Source organism: Cololabis saira, chromosome 5 (assembly GCF_033807715.1).
Source record: "Cololabis saira isolate AMF1-May2022 chromosome 5, fColSai1.1, whole genome shotgun sequence".
NCBI classification, from domain to species: domain Eukaryota; kingdom Metazoa; phylum Chordata; class Actinopteri; order Beloniformes; family Belonidae; genus Cololabis; species Cololabis saira.
Window position 1 is genome coordinate 23,782,014 of NC_084591.1, and position 10,554 is coordinate 23,792,567.

General features: G+C 41.2%; 1 protein-coding gene across 1 annotated transcript; it reads left to right on the forward strand.

Moving 5' to 3' along the window:
- Window positions 1-1,458: 1,458 nt before the first annotated feature.
- Window positions 1,459-5,237, forward strand: zpd (zona pellucida glycoprotein d). The gene is made up of 10 exons (XM_061722766.1): window positions 1,459-1,479; window positions 1,637-1,682; window positions 1,753-1,860; window positions 2,487-2,695; window positions 2,774-2,931; window positions 3,079-3,193; window positions 4,125-4,252; window positions 4,338-4,521; window positions 4,849-4,954; window positions 5,116-5,237. Exons 1-10 carry the CDS (start codon window positions 1,459-1,461, stop codon window positions 5,235-5,237), a joined length of 1,197 nt encoding a protein of 398 aa, XP_061578750.1.
- The last annotated feature ends 5,317 nt before the right edge of the window (window positions 5,238-10,554 follow it).

Sequence of the window (10,554 nt, forward strand, 5' to 3'; positions counted from 1 at the left end):
ACTCTTCATTGATCAACTCCATCCAATTAAAATCCTGATTTTCAAAAAAGTATATTTTAATCAATTTTTCAAGAGCTATTAAAGCAAACTTCAGATATTACTTAGATGACATATTTGAAGTAAAAGCTTCACATCCAAAGAGGAGAGAAAGCCCTGCCTGATGATGTCTGAGGTCATGGACTCAGCCCTCCGGGTGTGACGAGTTGGCACAGTGAGAAATACAGTGACCTACTTATGGCTTCCCCTGAAGACAATGATTCCCCCCACACACACAGACCCACTGAGACAGCCCCCCCCAATGGTCTGACCTGCTGACACTAAAAACTCAACTCCCTCTACGGCTTCACGTTAATGGTTTATTAACCATGGCATCATACATAAGCACCGGCTAGATTTTAGTTTGTGGTGTAGCAGATACTTCACATCTTTTGACAGGATTAATCACTAAAACTGTGAATGTTGAAGTAAATTTGACAAAGCACTGGACCACTTTAACAAGAGAGACATCTGGTGGAAATGATATGACATTTAATATGATTAAAAGCCATATGACTGGTGTGCCATATTTATAGTTTACAAGGGTTTTTAGTTGTACACGAGGAAAAAGGAAATCACAAAATAACATTAGGCAAGGCAAGGCAACAATTCAACACAAGGTAATTCAAAGTGCTTAACATCAACATTAAAAGCAGCAAGACACAATTAAACAGTAAACAACAAATAAAATTAAATAAAATGATAAGAAAAGAGGTAAAATAATAAAAAGCACAAGTTGTTAAAAAGTAAGGGCAGTAGAGTACAGCAGGTCAGTATTTATTTTAAGAGCACGCTTCAGTAAACTAATGTTTTTAGCCCTGATTAAGTGGCCTTATTTTGTTAATTATCAGTCGATACATTTCGACAAATTTCCCCCCAAAAAGGAAAAGAAAAACCGTCCAAGTAATTCAGGATTTTATACTGTGTTTTATAAGTCTTTTTTAATTGAACTAATATAAAATCAGGGCACTATAAAAGAGCAATCTTCACGTCCTTTATGTCTATGAAAATCAACAATGTCAGCTCAGCTGTCTACAAATAGTATAAAAAAATTAAGAAAATATTATATTCTGTGCAAGCTCTTTAATTGTTCATATGCTTAAAAAAAGAAAGTATATATATATATATATATATATATATATATATATATATATATATATATATATATATATATATATATATATATATATGTGTGTGTGTGTGTACATAATATATATATATAATATATAAAAAGTTTGAATGTATCGGTTAATGAGCAGCGCCCGCTTAAAAGCAGGCCAGGTGCTCTGATTGGAAAGCTCAGCTGCAGGTGTTGAAAACGACAAGAGGAAGGGAAGCGGCCTGTTTCAGGGAAACATTTCATTTAATTATAAGACACAAACAAAAAAAAACCAAGATATTTAATTCTATTTATAAACGGAAATGAGGCGGTTCGACTTAAAGGTGAGTAGCCTATCGATAAAAATCTGAATCCCTCGGGTTGCTAATGTGGCTCTGTGGTGACGGTATGATGAGTTGATAGTTAAGCTTACAAAACTAAAAAAAAACAGAATGAATATGGACATTATTTTTCATTCATTCTATTTTTTTCTTCAAACAGCTGGTCCTCCTGCTTGTCTTCGGTTTCACGCACCGCAGGGTTTCGGGTAAGGATGAGAGGGGAACATTATTGTGTGGTATTTGAGTGGGAGTGATGCTTGGGTCGTGTCTCTGCAGGCAGGTGCAGCGTGGAGCACTGCACCGACCCCACGAGGTGCATGCTGTCCGCCGACCAGAGCAGCTGCAAGTGTGCCGGCGGCTTTTATTCCGAAAAATGTGACAAAGGTAAACTGTCTGCACTTCATAATGTCACTTGTGTGTAGATCAAAACACGCCAATGAGAAGGAGCAATGCCTTCAATTGCACAGACAAATTACAAGTAAACACACGTTTATGTCCAAGTCTAAAAAGTTAAACACTTTTTTTTTTTTAAATTACAGTGCTGCTTTGGCATCTTTAGTGGAAACTGTAGCCTATGCCTATCATGGGATTCACAGGTGTATCAGACCTGTTAAATATAATCTCAGAATAACACAACTAAAGCTCTTATGAGTTTCCTTAATTGACTTGCTGAAATGTTACAGTTGGAGTAGATAAAACAATTTTGCATTTTGTTATTTTGGGGAGTGTAGCCGGTTTATGTATTTGCACTATAGAAGGCAGATGTTGGGGCTATTTTCTGGGGGGGATTTCTGTAACTCTCAATGAGACGTCTGCACCCGTAGGTGGCATTTTGGTCCACTCTTCATGAACAAACTGCTCCAACTACCGAGTCTGAAGGGTTTCTTCTCCAGAATGCATGGTGCAGCTTTTCCAAAGAATATTGAGGGTTTAGATCCGAGCTCATTGAAATACTTGATCCTACATCAACACTGGCATATTTGCTCCAAACATTCACTAATTTCTTACAGATGCACTCCTTAAAGTAATGTGTGGAAATGACTTCATAACGATCAGAGCAACGGAAGACTTTTTTAAGCATCACAAAGTGCCGCTAGAATCCCTCCACTTGCCAAACAAATCTTGTCGGGCTCAGCGGGAGGTCGTCAACAACATGCCATACTACATGTTCAGGATTTCTAAAGAAAAATACCTGACCTGTGGAGGCAAACCACTGAAGGTACAGAGGGGATACTTTTTTAAATATCACTGTTGGTTTGAGACCTGGGCTGTAAACATTTACACTTTCTTATTGCAGAAAAACTCTACTCACCTCTTGTATTCTCTGAGCGTATATTCAGAGTATAAAGTTATTGGGAACATTGTCAGAGAACCCGTCGTAAAGATGGACTTCACATGCGTCTATCCGTATGTCAGAAAAGTCAGTCTGCCTTTCCCGCTTATCCCCATTTCCAGGTAAGGAACAAAACGTCTACCAAGCATCACCATGGCCTGCAGTACGGCCAATAATACTTTCACGTCATCAGTCTTGTAAACACGTGGAGACATACTGGTATTTTAGTTTTGATATTTGCTTTAAGAGGTTTTTCTCCATGTTCACAGCGAGGTGGTGATGCATGTAGATGAAATGGATGCCACGATACAAATGACATTGTACTCGGACCACAGTTACACTACGGCCTACACAATTGCTCCAACCATTGAGCTCAGAGACGAGGTGGGTGGACATCTGGCCAGCATCTGCTTTCATATGGGTGAAGGATTTTGATGCAACTCTGGTCTTTTTGCTGATCAACAAAAACTTGTGGGGCTGATGGGCTTTTCCATCAATACATAACACATTTATCTTTGTGCCTTCATATTTAAGATGAAGGGGCTGCAAACATGAGGATTATCAAACCTCACTTTAAAATGCTCTGTCAGCAAGGAATTATTGAATTTGAGCAGGTTCTCTGTATTGACGGAGCATATCGATCAGCTCTGGAGCCCCCTGCATCATACTTGATGTACAGGGTTCCTCTAAAACGGTGTTCCCAAAATCCAGGAACACTGCCCTGCGTACTTAAGATATTCCCCTGGTCTCACACTTGATTTAAAATGCACAAATCAGCTAGTCAGCAAGAATGGCACAAGTCTGTTAATAACCTTCTGCTGTCTTGTGCAATGTCACTTAAATGCTGACAGGAAAAGGGATTATTCAGTGTATTGGTGCAAAGGGCTCTTGACCCAGCATGAGTTCAAAGATTTCCTCAACACATTTCCAACTAAATGATGACTCACTGTTTTCCTATGCAAAAGGAAGCTTTTATTTGCCTGGCTTTTATTGTCTGCCACTTTAATACTTTCTGGGTCATTTCGCTGTTGAGAAATTTCCAAGCGTATCCAAAAAAAAACAGCATCTTTGTGCTGATCCATGGAGGGATCTGAATATTCCAGGACGATGAAAGTGGGTTCACTGCATCTCTACCTGCAGCATATCTCCTTTTTGTTAAAATGAGTGTCATAGTAACATAAGTCTTTCCAGATGGAGCATCTTGTGTCCCGTCTTCAGAGGACAAAATTTGAGTGGTAGTTGGCAAGCTTAGTTAATCCAAACTTGCAGAACAATTCCACCAAATACTAACACCATCCTGGTTCTTCTCGTGTAGGTGTTTGTCGAGGTGGCTGTCACAGATCCTCCAGACTACTTCCACCTCCGGCTCAATGAGTGCTGGGCCACACAGTATGGCCAGCCAGAATCTACCGAGGGACTCACCCACCGTCTGATTCACAATGGGTGAGACGGCTCTTAACCACGAGTCTCCTTGTTTTGAACTGGTAACGATAAGGTCCACTCACCATCCCACCACCTCTCATCACAGTTGTGTGGATGACCACACTGTTTCCTTCCTCGATGTGGCTGAAGAAAAATCTGGACGTAACGGGGAGAGCGCCGCGATTCGTTTCAGCTTTGACATGTTTCGCTTCACCACTGAGCCTCATGAGCTTTATCTGCACTGCACTGTACACCTGTGTGAGCAGGACGACCAGAAGTCCTGCAAGCCTGTAAGTACTGTACATTACAAGTTCCTGAAAAATGTCTGTTGTGGGTGGGAGTCACTTTGTCAGAATCAGAAGTTTATTGCCAAGTAGCTTAACACACAAGGAATTTGTTGTGGTGATTGGTGCAATACAAAAGAACAAATGATAAAAAAAAATGTACATGTTGGTTGTCTGGGAGAGGGAACTCTTTGCATTTTTTTTTTTTTTTTTTAATCTAAACATTTGTATTGACGTCAAGTCCCTTGATGACATTTGTGCTGTAAGAGTAAAGCTGAATTTGAATATGTAGCTGCTCTGTTTTCACTTTGGATTTTCTAAATTTCTCCACAGACTTGTAATTCAATCAGTAAGAGAGAAGCGGTGAGAGCGGCTCCCGCGGAGGGCCTGCTGTCATATGGACCCATCAGGATTGAGATGCCAGACCGACCTCAATCAGGTGAGCACCTATTTATCATTTTGTTCCTGCCTTGCTCTAATCACACTTCTCATAAGAGTGACTGCCTGCTTTCCTTGCAAGTCTCCAGTTTTAGTGCGTTTTTTTTTTTTTTTTAAATTTAAATATATATTTGTACATGACGCTCTGCTATTTTGTTTCAGGCATACTGACAACCATCGTGCTGCCTGTAGCTGGATTCTGGACCTTGGGCTTCTTCCTCACCATCCTCATCATTGTGGCCAAAGCAGGCAGAAGGAGAATAGCAAAACTAGAAGAGCACTGACTACTGTGCTGCTTTTGGTGACTTTAATAAATTATAAACTCTTTCCATTTGTTTTGTTTTTCTTTACAAATTCTTTGATTTATAATTCAATTTTATTTATATAGCGTCTAATACAACAGAGTTGTCTCTAGACGCTTTACAGAGACCCATACCCAGAACATGACCCCCGAGCAGTTATTACATAAACAATGGCAGGTAAAAACTCCCCTAGTGGGAGAAAAACCTTAAGCCAAACAGTGGCAAGGAAAAACTCCCCTTTAGGAGGGAAGAAACCTTGAGCAGGACCAGGCTCATCAGGGGGGACCCTCCTGCCGAGGGCCAGACTGGTGGGTCAGGGACGGCAACAGCACAGCAGGCAGGTGGAAGCAGCAACGGGATGACCGGGGGTGGGGACCGCAGGCCAGCACACAGCTCCCGAAGCTCCGGCCCAATCAGCAAGTCCCAGGTTGGGGTGCAGGGTCAGGAAAAGACTTGTGCTCCGTAATGCAAGCTACAAGCCACCCATGGCCACCTGCAGGACAAAAGAGAGAAAAGGGAGGAGAAGGGGGGGCAGCAACGGGATGACCAGGGGTGGGGACCGCAGGCCAGCACGCAGCTCCCGAAGCTCCGGCCCAATCAGCAAGTCCCAGGTTGGGGTGCAGGGTCGGGGAAAGACTTGTGCTCCGTAATGCAAGCTACAAGCCACCCACGACCACCTGCAGGTTCCGGTGTCCGGCAAAGGATGCTGCAACATGGACAAAAGAGAGAAAAGGGAGGAGAAGGGGGGGGCCAGCACAAGAAACCACAGGAGCGACTCTGACACACTAAAGTTTACACTACCTAGAGATTTACCAACACCAGCTAGAGGTTTACTAAACACTAACTATAGGCTTTACTAAACAGAAATGTTTTAAGTTTAGTTTTAAAGGTGGAGGTGGTGTCAGCCCCCTTAACCCAGATTGGAAGTTGGTTCCATAGTAGTGGCGCCTGATAGCAGAACGCCCGCCCTCCAAATCTACATTTAGATACTCTAGGAACTACAAGTAAACCTGCACTCTGAGAACGGAGAGCTCTGACAGGAACATAAGGCACTATCAGGTCTTGCAAATAATGCGGAGCTAAGCCGTTTTGGGCTTTATACGCAAGTAATACAATTTTAAATTGGATTCTGAATTTTACGGGTAACCAATGGAGCGACGCTAACACTGGAGAGACGTGGTCTCTCCTGCTAATTCCTGTCAGTACTCGTGCTGCTGCATTTTGGATCAGCTGGAGCCTATTCAGCAAATTACTTGGACATCCTGCTAACACATTACAGTAATCTAGTCTAGAAGATACAAACGCATGAACTAGTTTTTCTGCATCACTCTGTGAGAGGATTTTCCTAATCTTTGCAATATTACGGAGATGGAAAAAGGCTATTTTACAAACCTGATTGACATATGGTTTAAACGACAAATCCTGATCGAAAATAACACCAAGATTTCTCACAGTTGCACTGGAAGCCGTCGCAACACCATCTAATCCCTTCCTAAGATGCTCTGGACCAAGAATGATAACCTCTGTTTTATCTGAATTTAGAAGCAGGAAATTTCTGGACATCCAGTCCTTGATGTCCCTAAGACATGCCTGAAGTTTAACTAACGGTTCTGTTTCATCCGGCTTCATAGACAAATAGAGCTGCGTATCATCAGCATAACAATGAAAGTGTATGCCGTGATTCTGGATTATACTTCCCAACGGCTGCATGTATAAACTGAACAAGATTGGCCCTAGCACTGAACCCTGCGGAACACCATAACAGACCCTTGACTGTTCTGAAGAAACCTCATGTACATGAACAAACTGGAACCTGTCAGATAGGTATGATTTAAACCAACATAGAGCTGTCCCTTTAATCCCAACAACATGCTCTAACCTGTGCAGTAAAATGCCATGATCTATAGTGTCAAAAGCAGCACTGAGGTCCAGTAGAACCAGTATGGACACTAATCCCTTATCTGAGGCCATAAGGAGGTCATTCGTGACTCGAACAAGTGCTGTCTCTGTGCTATGATGCATTCTGAACCCTGACTGAAAGACTTCAAACAGATCATTTCTATACAAATAGTCACATAACTGGCTTGAAACTGCCTTTTCCAGAATTTTAGACACAAATGGAAGGTTGGAAATTGGTCTATAATTAGCTAAGGTGTCTGGGTCAAGAGAAGGTTTTTTAAGTAAAGGTTTAATTACTTTGGCCAGATTTCTAGACATAAGAGCTGCACCATCCCGGGTGGGATGAATGCCGTCCCTTCTAATCAGACCGGGCTTTCCCCAGAATGTCTCCCAGTTGTCAATAAAGTCCACGTCGTTTTCTGAACACCACTGAGACAACCAGCGGCGGAGCGAGAGCATGCGACTAAACATGTCATCGCTGGTCAGATTGGGGAGGGGGCCAGAAAAACCTACAGAGTCCGACATGGTCTTGGCGTAGTTACACACCGAGACAATATTCATTCTGGTTACTTCCGACTGGCGAAGACGGGAGTAGTCCGCATTTTATTAGATATATATATATATATATATAGATTTTATTACCAAAAACTGCATGCTTGTAAAACAAATACATTACCAGTGTACTGTGGATGGGGTTGGCCCGTGCTTTTAGGTAATTACAGGATATTAACCAATTTATGAAAAGACTCAGTTATAAGACTATTAAACATGACTAAGGGGAATATGCTGTAGGTGTATCTTTACTTTTTTTTTATTTGGGGAAAAAGAAATCAGGGTTTACATCTTTATGGTATTCACTTAGTTTTTCACAATTGTTAAAACACATTTATTGGAACATCAGACACAATGTGCACAACCTGAAACTCATGTTTCAGGTGACTGAACCAATCCTGCTGAACTCCAAGCACATTTACTGCTCTAGACTCCCATTCCATACCACACATTTCTCACAACACTACACACAATTCCCAATATCCTGCACACTCTTCCTGAATTCCCTCTCTTGCAGTTCACACAGAACACACAGTCAATCATATTTCTAAACTCCAAAGGCTGTTGTGCAATATGCAATCAGCAATTTGCCATTGAATTCATATTCATTGATGAAGCGGGGTTCAACCTTGTAAAAAGAAGGCACCGAGGGAGGAATATCATCAGCCAGCGTGCCGTCACAGAGGTCCCTGGCCAACGTGGAGGGAACATGTGTGCTGCCATCAAGTTGATTTTGATATGTTTATTTGGTCACGTTATAGAAGTCAGTCAATACAAAGTTCTTTTTTTTGCATGTATATCAAACAAGGACCAAAAGGTGTAGACTGAAGCCAAAGCTTATTTTGTCTACCCTTTTACAGTAACACAATGTAGCTACTAGTGCAAGATTTGAAAAAAAACAAAAACTACATGAGAAAAAAATATATATACATATGTATATATATATGAGAGAGAGAGAAACAAAGTAAATAAGAAAAATAAATGTTGCTCAAACTGGCAAACTGGACTCAATCACCACTGCGTCCTCCATCACCATGACACCCTTGGCCCCTACAACACTGCACTTCTAGCATTCCTATTCATACTGTAAAATATTAGGTATTTGTTGTTACAGTAAAGAATTGGGTGTTTTCTATTTGAGAATCCAACAGCTGAAGGTGTAACACTGAACATATAAATGCATGATTCTGAGGCATTCATATAGTGTTTTCCATTCATACTATAGTGTTTTCCATTCTGCACATCAGTGTTCAGTGGGTGCTTAGAAATGTCTACTCAAATGCATGTGTTTGGCATTTGAGAAGGAAATACCATTTAGTGAAGAGTTAACACTGTTTTGAGGGTAGAGTGTGCTTTTGCAAGAGAAGTGTAGGATTTTGCATTTTGTGTGTGAGTTTTGTAATTTATGTTTAGAGTTTTGAGAAAGTGAGGTAGTCTATCAGGAAATGTGTTTAAACAATTGTGAAAAACTGTAAGATGCAGGTAGATGTCAAATATAACACCTTGATGAGTAATCTGATCTGGGTCTGTGGCATGATACTGACACAGCTAAAGAGTGACAGTTTCTGCTTTGGATGTGATTTCAAACCTAAATAGATTCTCAAATTTGCCAGTATCCTTCCATTAAAGAAAAACCCACAAGGGTCACAGAAATAACTTGGAAACTGCCTAAAGTAATGAAGTAGAATCTGATTAAAAATCCAATATTACTTTTAAATGGTGGCTCAGGTTCGCTATCAAGTGATTTCTGTAACTCTTAATGAGCCGTCTGCACCCGTAGACGGTACTTTGGTCCACTCTTCGTGAACAAACTGCTCCAACTGCCAAGTCTGAAGGGTTTCTTCTCCAGAATACAATTCAACTTTTCCCACGAATATTGAGGGTTTAGATCAGCTCATTGAAAGCCACTTCAGACCAGTCCAATGTTCTTAGTCATTCTTGGGTGGCCTCAGTTGTGTGTTTTGGCTCATTATTCTGTTCAGGACCAATGATCTGCAACGGAGATCAAGCTCTCTGACGCTGGCCAACACATTTTCCTCCAGAATGCTTTTATAGTCTCTAACCCTGCACAGATTCAAGACACCCATGTGTCACAAAGCTCCAGTTTTGTCATGTCGGTCCAAATAACATTCCCCCAGAAACTTTGGCTTGTCAACACACTTTTGGGGGGTATTTGCTGTCAACAGTGGGGTTCTTCTTGGTTATCGTCAAACGATGATAGATGGTGTGATCTGACGCTGATCTATCTTCACCTTGAAGTTGTTCTGGCCTCTTTTACCATTCACATCTCTTATCCTCATGTCCATATCCAGGAAAGTTGGCTTCAGTCCTCCTGCGGACCCTAAACTTACATGAAAACTGGATGAAATTTGCAACTGGCCACAGGAGCATCAAGCTGCTTGGAGAGGGACTTTAGTCTTTAACATACTCCAATGATTTTGTTCTGACCTCAGACTGTCTCTTGCTGTCTTTGCTCCATGTTCAGTGTGGTGAACAGAATGATACCCAACAGCTGAGATGACTTTCTGCCCTTTTAAATGGGCCGACTGATGCATTTTCTTTGATAGATACCAAAAGATTCTTACACTTGTGTAAACCCCCCCAAAATTATAGAATTTTTTTTAAATGTCCCATAAAAACAATAGTAATTGTTTTGCTGGTAGAGACCCACACACATGGCCCTATGGTCGTATTTGGTATCAAAGGTTCACTGTGGCAGGTAAACATAATTAAAGCCATGCATATTTAGGATTGTAACCCACCAGTCACTTTAGGGAATGATAAAAAAAATACTGAACATATTACAAGAACTTTCCTGAGAGATGTTGGTGTAGTTCAGTTATTGTCT